General features: G+C 42.5%; 1 protein-coding gene across 2 annotated transcripts; it reads right to left on the reverse strand.

Moving 5' to 3' along the window:
- Positions 1 to 1,076: 1,076 nt before the first annotated feature.
- On the reverse strand, positions 1,077 to 5,624 carry LOC113422782 (olfactory receptor 4E1-like). Of its 2 annotated transcripts, none has more exons than XM_087948445.1 (2): positions 5,613 to 5,624; positions 1,077 to 1,997 (listed from the first exon to the last, which is right to left on the reverse strand). In XM_087948445.1, the coding sequence occupies exons 1-2, from the start codon at positions 5,622 to 5,624 to the stop codon at positions 1,077 to 1,079; spliced, it is 933 nt and encodes a 310-aa protein (XP_087804571.1). The 2 variants fall into 2 exon arrangements, with proteins under 2 accessions (XP_087804571.1, XP_026539715.1); XM_026683930.1 differs by lacking the exon at positions 5,613 to 5,624 and adding an exon at positions 4,348 to 4,368.
- Positions 5,625 to 17,036: the final 11,412 nt, after the last annotated feature.

Raw genomic sequence — 17,036 nt, forward strand, 5'->3', positions numbered from 1 at the left:
GGAAGAAAGGAAGGAAGGAAAAGGAGATTATAATGAGAGTGAGGGAGGATCTGATGGAAGTTCTGCCTTAGTATTTGGCCACACAGGTGCCTCCAACATGAATGACATTGATCTGGTAATGCCTACCCCAGCCATGTCCACCTCAGCCCCTCAATGAAATTGATGTGGCCCTCAATGAAATTGACAACCCTGCTGTAAGTCTCCTGCTTGGGGAGGGGGTTGGACTAGATGACCTACAAGGTCCCTTCTAACTCTGTTATTCTGTTAATCAATTATTTGGATTCAGCCTCACCTCATATACACATACATGTATACAATAAATATCTGTGTGTGTTTGTGTGTATTTGTGATGCTTTATTTAAGGTAAGTTTGTATATCAATGATTGCATGACCCCTGTATAAATGCCATACGCTAAATAAGCAAATAAATAAGAGTCGCTAAATCTCCCCAGCAATATCAACATAGTGATAATGACATCACCCAATTTCATCATCCAAGAAGTTATTAGGAAGGAGATGGGAATGAGAGGAAGGGAAGGGAGAGAAAGGAAGGGAAGGGAAAGAAAGAAAACAGGGGGAAGGAAGGAAGAAAGAAGGAAAGAAGGAAGGAAGAAAGAAAAGAGATAGAAAGGTGAAGAAGGAAGGGAAGCAGGGGTGGGAATCTACTAGTTCGGACTGGTTCGGGTGAACCAGATGTTAAATTTACATTTGTAGTTGAATCAACCTTTTGGCCCTCCCCCTCCCCCTCCCAGGAGTCTCCACAAGGCCCATTTTGGATAAAGGTAAGTACAGAGTCTGTGCAGAGGCTCTGGGAGGGGGGGAAATGGGTCTTCCGGAATTCTGGAAGCAGGCCTATTTCCGGCTTCCAGAAGGCTTCTAGACCCCAGGGGAGGCTGTTTTCACCCTCCCAGAGCCCAAGAGAAACCTCCAGATGAAAAATGGCCCTCCCAGAAGTTCTGGTGGACCACGCCCACCATGGCCATGCCCACCCAGCAACCAGGCAGCAAACCTGTTGCTGGGTCACATTTTATTGAATATTTTTGATGAGTGGCATGTCACATATGAGGGCCAAGTTCTCACTTCTCTGTCTCTACCTTCCGGCCAAGCAATTTATTCAGGGCTTGTTTCATATCCTCATTCCTTAAAGTATAGATAATGGGGTTGAGCAACGGAGTCACAGCCGTGAAGAAAACTGACACCACTTTGTCCTCTGCAAAACTTGTGGAAGGACGGGAATAAATGAAGATGCAATGTCCCAGGAAGAGAGTCACCACTGTCAAATGTGCGGCACAAGTGGAAAGAGCCTTGTGTTGACCTGCCGCCAAACGGGTACGGAGGGAGGCCAAGATGACACCGTAGGAGACCACCAGCACCACGAAGCAGACCACAGAAATCAGGCCCGAGTTGGACACAATCAGGACCTCAATGACATATGTGTCAGTGCAGGCAAGCTTGATGACTGGAGGAACATCACAGAAGAAGTTGTCCACCACCTTCGGCCCACAGTAGGGGAGTCTGATTGTCATGCCAATCAAAGCAAGGGAGTGGATAGTACCACCAACCCAGATGGTGCCTGCCAAGAGCAGACAGACCTTATGGTTCATGACATTGAGATAGTGCATGGGGTCGCAGATGGCTACATAGCGATCGTAGGCCATAACGGTGAGGAGAAAGATCTCGGTGCAAGCAAAGAGGTGAAGGAAGAACATCTGAGCAATGCAACCTCCAAACGAGATGGTCTTCTCGGTTGACAGGAAATCAGCCAGCATCTTGGGCACAGTGACAGTGGAGTGGCAGATATCAATGAAAGAGAGGTTGCTCAAGAAGAAATACATGGGGGTATGGAGGTTCTGGTCCAGCATGATAGTGATTATGATGAGTAAGTTCCCAGCCAAAATCAGCAGGTACACCACCAGGAAGATTGCAAACAGAACCTGTTGGGTCTCAGGATTGTTGGAAAGGCCAACCAGTACAAATTCGGTCACTGAGGTCCAGTTCTGTATTGGGGTGGTCCAATTGGAAGCCATCTCTTCCCCTGTTTCTGTTCTGGAGAAAAGAGAAAATAATATTCTGTATTATTTTGCCTAGGAAAAAACCATGAAGGCGACCAACTCACGGATCTACAGGCTTCACATTGTAAAGTTAGCAAAGGACAATGAGATTTACCAAGTTCAGTGAAATGTCTATGGAGATTCTCAGGTCTTCCCTGTCATGGTTGTCCCAAAGGTGCCTTTTCAAGAGGCAACCGGACTTTCTGTTTTTTTTTCTTTGAAGACGTTTCACTTCTCATCCAAGAAGCTTCCTCAGCTCTGACTTGATAGTGGGGGAATGGAAGGATTTATACTCCTTACAGACAGCTGGTCATTTGCATCCTTTTTAGAGAGTCACTGAGGCCACCTGGGGGTTTATTTGTGTCATTAGGGTCACTTCATAAACGCATAGCACAACATAGGAGAACAAACCCACCAGGACTAGATTCAGCAGTCCACCAGCATTTAAAAGACAAAGGCCATTCTTTTGAAGACAACAAAGTCCACACTTTGGACAGAGAGGGCCACTGCTTTGAAAGAGAGGTCAAAGAGGCCATCTACCGTATTTGCCGGCGTATAAGACGACTGGGCGTATAAGACGAGCCCCCAACATTTCCACTCAAAATATAGAGTTTGTTATATACTCGCCGTATAAGACGACTCCCCCACTTGGAGGCATGTTTTTCAGGGCAAAAAGTCATACGCCGGCAATACGGTAAGTTGTAACACTTGGGGTATTCTGGATATAATTCTTGATTGACACCCCGTCCCTTTCCCCCAAACTTACAAAGCCACCAAAATGCTTTAGAGAGGCAGCTTCGCCTTTCTCAGGCTGGCACTCAATTCCTCTCTCTTTCTTTGCGATCTGCTTTTTTCAGGGGAAAATAAATAAATAAAAATAAAACTCTGGACGAAAAACAGTCGAGTTGTTTCTTAATATCTTTCCACCTCCCAACCAATTTGTCTCCAAGGGTGCACCACACTGATTGCGACATTAATTATTTCAGAGAGAGAGGGTGGGGGGGGAGAAATCTTTGCTTCCTACTGTGGCTTTTTCCTGCGCATCGTTTTTTTCCCTTGGCTTTGTGGTTGTTACTTCTTACAGGGAGGGATAATGAAATACCCACGCTGGGAGAAAGCGGAAAGGATGTCTATTTTCCTGCTCACTAACTTTCCAGAAAGCGTCGAGTTCCTACCCCGAGACTTGCCAAAAGTCCAGTTCATTCATTTGCTACCTTTCTCCAATGAGATCCAGATCTGTTTCCACAACGCTTAGGATCTTATCTTATTATCTTATTATTATCTTATTAGCCTTGCTCGGTCCGTCCAAGAGAGAAGAAGGCAGACGGTTTTGCGCTCAGGGAGAAAGGAAAAGAGCCTCTCGCTCACGCTGCACACTGCCCCCCCCCTCCACCCCAGCAACGCTTAGGAAAAGAGTTACACAAGCATCCTTTCCATAAGTGAATGGGGGGGATTCGAGCAAAGGCTGAAACCGGGAAGAGAAAAATTCCCAAAGAAAATCGCACGAGCAGCATCCCATTCCTGGGAGAAAAACAAAAAACAAAAACACGAACTCTTCCCGAAGCACAAAAGCAAGGATGGCGCTTTCTCAGCTTTGAGCTGCGTCGCTGCTCTCCCACCCCCTCCACTCGTCCCCACGTGCGGCGAAGTTTCTGCCACTGGGGGGGGGGGTGGAGGGGGATGGAAGGAGGTGAGGGATGGGGGCAAAGCCTGGAGCCTGCCTGTCCGCTCGCACGAGCGGAGTGGGTGGGTGGGTGGGTGGGGAGGAGGAGGAAGAGAGACTCCGGCTGGGCTTGAAGGGGCTTCGCAAGTTGCGGAGCTCCGCCCCTGTCGCTCTTGCACCGAGTGACAACAACATATTTGCCGGCGTATAAGACGACCTTTGTTATATACTCGCCGTATAAGACGACCCCCCACTTGGAGGCATGTTTTTCAGGGCAAAAATGTCGTCTTATACGCCGGCAAATACGGTATGTCAAAACTGAATAGCTCTCTCTCAACAGAGGGGAGGGATATGACATCATCTATCTTCAGTCGACAACAGCTGTAAGAAGGCCCCACACCCATAGGTACCACTCAGGTGACTCTGATGACACAGATAAACCTCCAGGTGGCCTCAACAACTCTCTTTTTGTTGTTGTTGTTAGTTGCATGTCTGACCCATCGTGACCCCATGGGCAACGTTCCTCCAGGCCTTCTTATCCTCTACCATCTTCTGGAATCCATTTAAGCTCACATCCACTGCTTCAGTGACTCCAACAACTCTCTAAAAGGATGCAAAAGACCAGCTGTCTGCAAGGAGTATAAATCCTTCCATTCCCCACCATTCAGGCAGAGCTGAAGAAGCTTTTTGGATGAGAAGCGAAACAACTTCAATGAAAAAACAGCAACTACCAGAAACTCACCAGAAAAAATTAATGCCTATAATCCTCCATTTCTGGTTGCCTGAAGAAAGCGTATTCAGTAGTTGAATATCTTTGATCATGGTTCCCTGTAACTATTACATGCTTTATTTCATGGATTTTCTAACCCTCCATCTAAAAATATTTTTTTAAGTTTCCAATCTAACTTATAAAGCTGTCATCTCCTGGTAGTCTCCTGCCCAAGGTCTTGATAACATTTTTTTAAAATAACCCATTCAGTCATGTTTGATTCTCAAAGGTTGACTGCAGGGTTATTAATGGGTTTTTTTTTGCAAGGTTTTTGAAGAGCAGTTTGCCATTGACTCCTTCCCAGGGCTAAGAGAAAGTGACTGGCTCAAGGTCACACAGCTGGTTTTGTGCCTGAGGCAGGATTGGAATACTGCAACCAATTTTGGTCACCACACTACAAAAAAGATGTTGAGACTTTGAAAAGGTTCAGAAAAGAGCAACTAACATGATCAAAGGCCTAGAGACTAAAGCATATGAAAAACAGTTGCAGAATTTGGGTTTGCCAAATTCTAGAGAAAAGAAAGCCTAGGAGGGACATGATAGCAGTATTCCAGTATTTGCAGGGCTGCCACAGAGAAGAAGCAGTCAAATTATTCTCCAAAATACTAGAGGGCAGGACAAGAAAAAATGGATGGAAACTAATCACAGAGAGAAGCAACTTGGAATTAAGGAGAAACTTCCTAACAGTGAGAACAGCTTGCCACCAGAAATTGTGAATGCTCCAACACTGGAAGTTTTTAAGAAGAGATTGGACAACCATTTGTCTGAAGTGGTGTAGGGCTTTCTGCCTGAGCAGGGGGTTGGACTAGAAGACCTCCAAGGTCCCTTTTAGCTCTTCTCTTCTCTTCTCTTCTCTTCTCTTCTCTTCTCTTCTCTTCTCTTCTCTTCTCTTCTCCTTCATTCCATTCCACTCCACTCTTCTTCTATTTTACCTCTACTCTACCCAACCCTACCCTACCCTACCCTACCTTACCCTACCCTACCCTACCCTACCTTACCCTACTCTACTCTACTCTACTCTGCTCTACTCTACTCTACTCTATTCTACACAAAACTGGCTCTCTTAGTAACCTACTGAATGATAAAATCCTATAATATCATTTAGACCATTTAGATTCTCAAGTCGAACCTTCTTTTCCATGGAAAAATCCTAATTGAAGCATCTGGATAAATGGCCATCCCTCTGCTTAATTATATCCAGCTAAAGGAGAATCCTCCATCTTTCTCCAGTGTCAAATAGGAAGCTCCTTTTAATTTACGAGCATTCAGGCAGATTTCATCACCTGTCCAGTCCTGGACACTTAAAACAGGTGCGCAGTTTTTAGAAATGCAACAACTCAAGGCTGAACCTGCAGGTACAAACCCTTTGCTTAATTCGGTGGTCACCTGCATTCTTCCTAATGCTCTTGCAATGAAAAAACTGCACACAGACACTGCAGATGTATCACAGGTGGATCTGTATGCACTGTGACACCCACCAACCCACCCACCCATCATACAGATGGTCCTTGATTTACAACAGTTAATTTAGTGACCGTTTAGAGTTACAATGGCACTGAAAGCATAACTTATGGCCATTTTTCACCCTTTACGACCATTGCGGCATCTCCACATGATCAAAATTCAGATGCTTGGCAGTCGACTCGTATTTATGATGGTTGCAGTGTTCCCAGGGTCATATGATCCCCCTTTTGCGACCTTCTGATAAGCAAAGTCAATGTGGGGGGAGGGGGAAGGAGAAGCCCGATTCACTTAACAACCGCGTGACTAACTTAACAACCGCAGGGATTCACTTCACAACTGTGGCAAGAAAAGTCATCAAATGGGACAAAACTCACCTAACAAACGTCTCACTTAGCAACATAAATGTTGGGCTCCATTGTGGTCGCATGGTGAGGACTATCTGTATATTTGCAATGTCAGAGAGACAGCTAGGTGGAATCCAAACAGTGAGTGCTGGTGATGTGATTTACTGTGCACTCTTAATACAGAACAACAGAGTTGGAAGGGGCCTTGGAGGTCTTCTAGTCCAACCCCCTGTTCAAGCAGGAGACCCTATATGATTTGTGACAAATGGCTGTCCAGTCCCTTCTTAAAAGCCTCCAGTGTTGGAGCATTTACAACTTCTGGAGGCAAGTTGTTCCACTGATTAATTGTTCTAACTGTCAGGAAATTTCTCCTTAGTTCTAGGTTATTTCTCTCTTTGTTCTGTTTCCACCCATTGCTTCTTTTCCTGCCTTCAGGTGCTTTGGAAAATAAGTTGACTCCCTAATGAACACTGAGAGCAGACTGGCAGCTAAACTAAGTAACTGTGTTATTTTTATTTTCTTTAGATTCTTTAGATTCAAGAGGTGATTTTGAGGTGCAAGGAAAAGGGAGATTCCTCATTTCTAGGATGGTGGAAAGAGGAGCATTGTTAGAGGAATGCTTGAACTCTCATGCCCATTGGTTGGTATTTTGTGTCGCATACCTGGGATGAAAGAATATTTTCTTCCTCCCCTAAGCAAAAGATAGATGATTCATTGTGCTTACTTTGCACCTGACAAATATGTGGATTTGGTTCCTCTCATGGAAGAATGGTTGCAGGAATTGATGGAGTTGGTGGAAATGGCAAAACTGGCGACTTTGATTAAAGAAAAGAACACAAATACTTTTGTTTCCACATGGAAACTGCTTCTGAACTTCGTGCTCGATGTGGAAAGGAATGTAACTCTGACTTTTGGGTTTTACAGATGAAACTGATAGATCCTTAGAAAATTGATTTGTTCATACTATTATGGAAAAGCAAACAGCTGTGATTTGATGTTAATGCTTTATTTTACTGTAACAGGAAGAGTTGGAAGTCAGTGCTTCTTTTTCTTTCCCCCTTTCCTCTCCCCCCCACTCTTCTTCTATTTTATATACTTTGTAACTTAATAAATAAAAAAATTAATGTGGATTGCCAGCTTTAAATCTGGCAACTGAAACCCAGTGACAGCAGAATACCTGACTGAAAAAAATGGGCAAGGTTTGTTAAAAAGCTTTCTAGAAATTAATGAATTCATTAATTAAAATAATGAATGAATAAACATTCTCTTTTTCTCTCTTATATTGGCAAGAAATCAAATGCTGGTGATGAACAACCGATCTTTTTTGAAGGCATTCTTTTTCAAGTAACGCTATCCACAAGTTGGAAAACAAGTCCCATCAGGCAGTTTAGTGTAGTTAAAGTGCCAGCTTAGAAACCAGGAGACTGTGAATTCTAGTCCTGCTTTAGGCGTGAAAGCCAGCTGGGTGACTTGGGGTCATTCACTTTTCCTCAGCCCAACCCACCTCGTAGGATTGTTGTTATGAGGAAAAAGTGGAGGAGGAAGGAGTGTTAGGTATGTTTGTCACCTTGAGTTACTTTTAAAGTAATAAAGGGGAGATAAAATCAAATAAGTAATAATAATTCTCTGGATGACAAAGGAAACTTTAAAAGTTCACATCTCTCTCTCTCTCTCTCTCTCTCTCTCTCTCTCTCTCTCTCTCTCTCTCTCTCTCTCTCTCCCTCCCTCCCTCCCTCCCCCCTCCCTCTCCTCTGTCTTTGTCTCTCTCTGTCTCTCTGTCTCTGTCTCTGTCTCTGTCTCTCTCTCTCTCTTCTCAAATGGAAATAGATAAAAAATGCCAACCACATCACAAGAACCTATGCATGTCTTTAATAATCCCCTGTTTCTCCAATTCTAGAAATGAAGGACCTCTTTTTTCCCCTTGCACCGCAAAACCATCTCTTTTTTAGGGAGGGTGAAAGAATAAGGTTTATCCACAAAGAGTTTGAAGCAAAAATAAGGAAGGTGCTTATGGGAATTTAGCCGCCAATCCTCTCTCGGTGCTAACAGTGCACAGCTCATCACATCCTCCTCCTCATTAACTCTTTTGATGTCATGTGGCTGTTGTGAGAACAGAAACCCCCTTTCTTCCTCATTTTCCATCATTTTCTTGTTTTGGGGTTGTCTGCTTGAGAGCGTACACAGTAAAGTTCCTTTTGGAGTGATTTTGGCTGAAAGAGCATATTTCTTTCCTATAGTGTTCCTTTGAATAATTACACAATATTTCAGATTCATTTCTCAGATTTTTTTTTCTCATTAGCTGATCTCTCGTGTTAGGATTTGGCTTCAGCAAAATAATATAGCATTTGGGCGAAAAAGATGCAACCCGCTATCCCTAAACTGGGGGAAAGAAATGGGAAAGACTTCCACAGACACCAGGTACTTTCCCTTGGTGCTCAGCTAAAATTGGTTGAAACAAATGACATTTAAACACTGAAAAACAGCAACACGCTGAAGGTAATAAGCTTGGCTTCATTAAAATATCAGGTTTATTTTCTGCTCAATTTAGTGCTGGAGTTGACCAACCTATTCCATAATCTAGCTACTCACTTTTGGAGGCTTCCCCCCCTCCCCCACCAACAGAAAAAGGGATTTCACATTAAAAAAATTCCTGGAGTTGTTTACAGACACAAGAACTCAGAATACAAAATTTTAAAAAGTAGCCTAATCAAAGAAACCAATCAAGGAGAGAACCAGCTTAGAACCAAGGAGAAATTTCCTGACAGTTAGAACAATTAATCAATGGAACAACTTGTCTCCAGAAGTTGTAAATTCTCCAACACTGCAGATTTTAAAGAAGAGAATTGGACAGGCATTTGTCTGAAATAGTATAAGTTTTCCTGCTTGAACAGGGGATTGGAATATAAGATATCCAAGTTCCCCTCCAACTTCTATTCTATTCTGTTCCATTCTGTTCCGTTCTGTTCTGTTCTGTTCTGTTCCCATTCCCATTCCAATTCCCATTCCTATTTATATTCTATGCAAAATTCAATAGGGCTTTAATGGTGTTAAAGTGACATCCATAAGAACGGGTTGACGGTGCATTTATTATCACGGTTCTTATAATGAGTACATGTATTTATTTTTCAATTCAGCGGTTTGTTCTACCCCACACAATAAACAAACACACAATAATCTCTACTGTAAGCTCTTTGCAATATACATTTCTACTAAAAAAAAAGGAGACAACCCCCCTTGTCAATGTATCCTGCTTTCAGACAATGACAGAAAAAGAAAACTTACAATTTTGCATGCACCTGAAGGACAGTTCCTTTTGTTTACGTGCTTCAGCTCAGTTGCTTAATCTCATCTGTATTTTTTTTCTTTTGCCATATATACCATAGCCCCCACCCTCTCTCTCTCTCTCTTTTTTTTTGCATCCAGACAAAGTCTTTTAATGTTGCTTTGCAACAGCCATTTGTTGACCCTGTAGAGATTACAATTCATGACATCATTGTTGAGTGGGACATAACCATTCCAAGATATTTTCAACTTTAGTACAAAGGACATGAAGCTTTTTCCCTTGACAGGGGAGTGGAGTGAATGGGAAGGTCTACAAAATTTTAAAAAAATGCTTTATTTAGCTGGCATGATGAATTAATCTGTGCTCCAGAAAGCGTTGCCCAAGTATTTTAGATACAGTTTCTTAACAGAATAGAACAGAATAGAATGGCATTGCATGGCATGGAATAGTATAGAATAGGAATAGGAATAGAAATAATAGGATAGGAAGAAAAATAATAGAATAGAACAGAACAGAATAAAAGAGTTGGAAAGGATCTTAGAAGTCATCTAGTCTAATGCCCTGGTCAAGCAGGAGATTCTATACCATTTCAGATAAATGGTTGCCCTATCTTTTTTTTTTGAAAGCCACTAGTGATGGAGCACCCACAGCTTCCGAAAGCAAGTGATTGCTCTCATTGTTAGGAAATTTCTCCTTAGTTTTAGGTTGCTTCTCTCCTCGGTTAGTTTCCATCCATTGTTCTTTGTCCTGCCTTCAAGTGCTTTGGAAAATAGTTTGACCCCCTCATCTTTGTAGGAGCCTCTCAAATATTAGAACACTGCTGTCATGTCTCCCCTGGTCCTTCTTTTCATAGACTAGACTCAACCAAGGCAATTCTAAAAAAAGTGGACTTCAACTCTCAGAATTCTCCAACTAGCAGGCTGGGGAATTCTGGGAAATTGAACTCCACCCATCTTTGAGTTGCTAAGGTTGAGAAACACCAGTTCTGAACTGATCACCCTCAAAATATTGTACTATTTTTCTGATGCGATGCTTTATCATCCATGCTGCCCAGGGCAATCCTGCATACATTAGAGGGGATCACCCAATAGGCAAAACTTAAAACCAAAATAGTAGCCTGTTTGATTGTGTTTGTTTCTACTGCGGGGGATGGGGGGGCTGAAATTGTGGCTTTTTATTGCCACAGATCATCCGGAGTCACAGTGTGTGAGTTGGGTGGCCATATAAATTTATTTCATAAACAAACAAACAAATACCAGATGAATAAAACACAACATCTGATAGCCAAACAAATAAATCTGTTTGTCGGTCAATCTCCCAAAGGTGCTTCTTTCAAGAGCCAACTGGACTTTCTTGTTTTTCTTTTGAAAACACTTCGCTTCTCATCCTAGAAGCTTCTTCAGCTCTGATGGGATGGTGGGGAATGGAAGGATTTATACTCCTTGCGGACAGCTGGTCATTTGCATCCTTTCAGAGGATCGTTGAAGGACTTGAAGGTTTATCTGTGTCTTCAGGGTCACCCGAGTAATGCTCCTGGTTCCTGTAGTCTGGCATTTTTCCTCTGGAAATCCATTCCTGCTCCCACACTATTCCAAAGGAGTTCATCTCAGCTAAAAGTCTGTAGAGATTCTCAGTCATCCAGGTCATAGTTGTCCCAAATGTGCTTTTTCAGGAGGTAACTGGACTTCCTTGTTTTTAAAAAGATTTTTAGCTATACAATTTGGGATGAACACCCTTGGAATGGTGTTGGAGTAGCTTTCTTTCTTTCTGTCTTTCTGTCTGTCTTTCTTTCTTTCCCTCCTTCCTTCTTTCCTTCCTTCCTTCCCTCTTTTTTTCCTTTCTTCCTTCTTTCTTTCTTTCCTTCCTTCCCTTCTTCTTTTTCCTTCCTTCCTTCCTTCCTTCCTTCCTTCCTTCCTTCCTTCCTTCCTTCCTTCCTTCCTTCCTTCCTTCCTTTCTTTCTTTCTTTCTTTCTTTCTTTCTTTCTTTCTTTCTTTCTTTCTTTCTTTCTTTCTTTCTTTCTTTCTTCTTTCCTTATTTTTTTTTGCAAATAACTCAAGACAGTGAACATATCCAACACACCTTCCTCCTTCTATTGTCATCCAGCTGGCTTTCATGCTTAAAATGGGATTAGAGCTCACAGTCTCCTGGCGATTGGCCCAAGGTCCCCAAGGCAGCTGTCATCTCTAAGGCTGGACAGCCATAACCACTAAATGGAATCCAGCCACAAGATGATGAGGGCACGAGACATTATCCCAGGACACTCCGGGTAAAGCCCTCAATTGCCCACCAGGCAAAACTGGGTAAAACCACTCTGGCATTGGCTCTCTTACGTTGATTTATCAAGTAGTTGTGAATCCAAATATGGACTCTGTCTAGGGTCAACACAGGAGCTGATAGTTTCTGGGTTAGTCTTAAGCTTGTTTTATCCATTATTTGGGGGCTTTCATGGAATACCTGTTCACCATGAGTTGATTACTTCACTGATAGGTAGATAGATTAGATAGAGACAGACAGATACATAGATGAGATAGATAGAGACAGATAGATAGATGAGATAGATAGAGACAGGCAGATAGATAGATTAGATAGATAGGCAGATAGATAAAATAGATAGATTAGAAAGAGATAGATAGATAAATAAAATAGATAGATTAGATAGAGATAGATAAATTTGATAGAAATAGCTAGCTAGATGATTAGATAGATAGATAGATAGATAGATAGATAGATAGATAGATAGATAGATACAGATAGGCAGATAGATAAAATAGATAAGATAGGCAGATAGATAAAATAGACTAGATAGAGATAGCTAGCTAGATGATTCGATAGATAGAGACAGATAAATAAATAGATTAGATAGAGACAGATAGATTAGATAGATAGATGGAGATAGACAGACAGATAAATGGATTGATTAGATAGAGATAGATAAAATAGATTAGATTAGATAGAGACAGACAGACAGAAAGATGGATGAGATAGATAGAGACAGGCAGATAGATAAGATAGACAGATTAGATAGAGATAGATAGATTGATAGATTAGACAGAGATAGATAGATTAGATTAGATAGAGATAGATAGACAGATAGATTAGATAGAAAGATAGAGACAAACATACAGACAGACAGATATATAGTGGTGCTGAAAAAAATGACTTATGACCTGATACTATTGCTACATCCCCATGGTCATGATCCAGGTGCTTGGCAGCCAATTCACATTCATGAGAAAGTCCTGCAATCACACGATCAGAAGCAAATTCCATTAGGGAAGCCAGCAGGAATGGTCACAAGTCATGATTACGTACTGCCTTGCTTAATGACTGCATTAAAAAAAGTCATAAAACTGGGTGTGGTCACATGATGCCTCACTTAATGATGGCACCACTTAATCACAAATGTTCTTGTCCTAATTGTGGTTAAGTCCTAAGGCTACCTATAGTTTTAGGTCGTGTTGAGAAATGCTTCAACTCACCACTAGAGTGCAGGAAGGGACCACAAAAATCTGCCTTTATTTATTTATTTATTTATTTATTTATTTATTTATTTATTTATTTATTTATTTATTTATTTATTTGATTTGCCAATTGTTTACTAGATAATAAGTATAAGTGTATACATAGTTGTGAATACATGAAATGGGTACATATAAGAAAAATAAAAGAAATTCTTCTTTTCCAAAGAAGAATTTCATTCTGCCTTCTCCAAAGCCAGAATGAAAGTTTGGGGAAGAGAAGAGAAGGAGGAGTGGGGGTCAAGGGGGAAAGGAACTAGGAGCAAAAGGAGTATTTTATCACAGGTGGGTGGTTTGATTATTGTTTTTTATTTGTTTATTTTCTATATTGTATTCTTGTTGCTTGCAAGCTGCCTAGAGTGTCTGTGAGCAAGTAGGGGGCCATATAAATTTCTCAAATAAGCACATTTGCAAGATGCGACGTCACACCAATTAGCCACTTTCATTCTGGCCACAGCAGTTTTGTAGATGTGGCTTCTGTGGTTAGTTGACAGTTCCTACTGTATAATATTCAAAAGCAATTGCAGTTTGTTCACCCCTAACAAGGAAGACATGCAAATGAACGACACCCTTTATGCTTATTTATTTAAGAACAGTCTCTCTCCCTCTCAGCCCAACCCACCTTGCAGGGTTGTTGTTGCGGGAAAAATAGAAGGAGGAAGGAGTATGCAGTACAGAAAAAAGAAAAGAAGGAAAGAAAGAAAGAAAAAGAAAAAAGAAAAAAGAAAGAAAAAGAAAGAAAAAAGAAAGAGAAAGAAAGAAAGAGAAAAAGAAATAAAAAAGAAGGAAGGAAGGAAGGAAGGAAGGAAGGAAGGAAGGAAGGAAGGAAGGAAGGAAAGTTTACTTTATTGTCATTGCACCTTGTACAATGAAATTAAATACCATCTTCAGTGTACATTATGACTATGAAAATAAAACAAAAACACACATCCTTCACATTCTATACATTGAATTGAAAAACCCTGATATTGCATTAATATTGCACAATACAGTAGAATTCAATAGAGTTACTGTCCTGGGAAAACTGAAAGAAAGAAAGAAGGAAGGAAGGAAGGAAGGAAGGAAGGAAGGAAGGAAGGAAAGAAGGAAAGGAAAGGAAAGGAAAGGAAAGGAAAGGAAAGGAAGAAAGAAAGAAAGAAAGAAAGAAAGAAAGAAAGAAAGAAAGAAAGAAAGAAAGAAAGAAAGAGAGCAAGCATTGGTGAAGTCACCAGCAGTCAAGAGCAAGTAATGGAGGATATTTCTTTAATTCAAATTCCTCACCCTGTCCTTTGAATTTATGATAAAGATACGTTATATGCCAGTTCCAAAAGCGGTGCTAGAATGCCCAGCATTGTTTAGTTTTTTCAGCTTCAAAGCCAACCAGCTCCCTGAGAAGACTACCTCCAACTAGCGACAAGGAGCTGTGATGGTGAGAGATCCATCTGAGTTTCTCCTCCCATTGCTTGTCTTGTAGCTCTGATCAAATGGATCATCTTTTGAAGTCCCAGGTGTGATCGTTCGTCCTTCTCATTTCAGAGAATTGCTTTCCTCCACAAGGATGATCTTCAGTCTCTTCTTCCTCTTGGGTCAGTCAACTTGGAGATCTTCTAGCCCCTGCTTAAAGCAGGAAACCTTATACCATTTCGGGCAAATGGTTGCCCAATCTCTTGTTAGGCTTGGAGCCAGATTGCTCTTCAGCCACTGGGTGATTTTGGGAAAGTCGTTGTCCCTCACCCTGACTTATCTCTCAGAATTATTTTTCTCGGGTGGGCGAGAGGGCAGAAATAGATCTTGTAGCACACTGGTCCCAAATTTTCACAAACTGATGCTGAGGAGGTTGAAGAAATAAAAATATTGATCTTCTCTTCACCTGCAGAGGTTCTTCATCTTGCCTGCAGCCAGGTCTTTCAACCCGAGCAACTGATCCTCAGGGAGAAAGAAGAGATTGTGCTGAAGTGCACTTACAACATCACTGTCATTAACAACATGTTTTGGTACAAGCAAACTGGAAGAGTCCTAGCATTTCTGGGATCCAACTACAATGGAAAATCTGATCTTCCTGATGGGTTTACGATGAACGTGGAGCAAAAATCCTACTTGAGCAAACTTACGAGAGGCATAGCAAGGCTGAAAGATGCTGGTGTGTACTTCTGTGCTGTGAGAGACACAGTGGCAGGAAGCAAGCTGGCCTCAGTCCAAAAATGTAATTTAGAAAAAAAAAGAAAGATGATGGCTTGTCTGCAAACTCACCAGGGTGGGGAAAAGTTGGGGTGGCAAAGAGGACTTCTGTAGGAGAAACTCATTTTTGGATGTAGAAAAATAGAAAACAACAGAAAAAAAGCCTACAGGTCTATTGAATCTGCCCTTTGGATTTTGTTCGAACGCGGGAAAACAGACTCGAGACCAGTGTGACAGTTCAGCTCTTTATTTAGTATATAGATCTGTGCAGGACCTGCGAGCCGCGGCAGCCCTTCTTATAGGGATTGCCAGCAGCTTGCATCCAATGACGGCTCTTTGAATCTCCCGCAATCGGCGCGGCCAATTGCGGTTGATTCATTATGAGCCAATCACAGTAGTTCTTTCCACCAATCACAGTGTAGTCCGTTTGGGCCAATCAGGTGAGGGTATTCCAAGAATGCTAATATGGAACACCCCTCCCCTCTTGGTTCAGCCCAACCTACGTTACGTAGTCCCGTAAGTAGGCGGGGCTTTTAATGTCTCTACTTGACCTGCGCAACTCAGTCGTGGCGTGGTCTTCGGCAGGTTCAGATGGGATCCTTGTTGCTCCTGTCCTTCTCGATGGAACTGCCTAGAAGGGTGAGTCAGGCCTTTCGCTGCAACTCCCACCCGGTCTACTGGGGTCGGTCGAGTTGTCGGCTCTGCTGTTTCCGCCCGGTCTTTTCGGGCTGGTTGAGCTGGCTTGGCTGCCACTTCCAGGCGAGGCTTCGTGTTGGTGGTTCTCTGTTGGTTCCCCTCTGCCGCCGTTGTCTGCCAGTAAGTAGTGTTGGTTTATTTTTCTGTTTATTGGTGTAGGTGGGGGGTGTTCGGGTGGTGTTGGTTATGGGTGTTTGGGTTGTTGTTGTGTTCGGGGGGTTTTCTTCTCCCTCTTGGTTAATATTTGGGGTCTCTCCCCCACCCTCTGTTTTTTTTTATTAAATTCTACTTGTGATGTTTGCGCGTTGCTCGTGTTGTCGGTGGTTGTTCTCGACCGTAGTTGGTCAATGTGTCATTTCCAGCTTCTCCTGTCTTCTGTTTCTAGCCGGTACGACCGGGGGCCTGTCACCTGGGTTATCTTGGCCGGTACCCAGAGTGGGTCCCCCCAAATTTTTTTTGAGTAAACTGTGTTTCCCGGGGTGAATGTGCGGTACCTGCTAGATGAGTCTGGTGGTTTTTCGGAATTATATGTCGGGTGCAGTCTGTCTAGGTGTGATCGTAGTTTTCTGCCCATTAGGAGTTCTGCTGGGCTTTTGTTGGTTTTCGAGCTGGGTGTTATGTGTTGTATTGTCAGTAGTTTATTGATTTTGTCGTGTATGTTCCCTGTGTCCATTTTCTCTAGTGCGTCTTTTGTGTACCTGACCATTCGTTCCACCCACCCATTCACCGCCGGGTGAGCGGGCACTGTCAATGCATGTCGTATGCCCCGTTCAGCGAGAAATTGCTCGAATGCCAATGCCGTGAACTGCGGGCCGTTGTCAGACACTAGCAAGTCCGGTAGTCCATGGGTGGCAAACAGTTTGGTTAGTTTTTTTTATGACTGCTTCTGTGGTGGTAGATTGCATGACGCTCACCTCTAACCAGTTTGAGTAAGCGTCAACGGTTATTAGAAATGTGTGTCCCTTAGTGGGTCCCGCAAAGTCTATGTGGACCTTTGACCAGGGGCCCCTGGGTGTTTCCCACTTAAGAGTCGGTGTGGGGGGGGGTTGGCCTGGATCTTTGGCATTTGTCGCATGTTGCCACCTACATCT

Source organism: Notechis scutatus, chromosome Z, assembly GCF_049901735.1.
Source record: "Notechis scutatus isolate UNSWTSFEM ecotype Mainland chromosome Z, rNotScu1.2, whole genome shotgun sequence".
NCBI lineage: Eukaryota > Metazoa > Chordata > Lepidosauria > Squamata > Elapidae > Notechis > Notechis scutatus.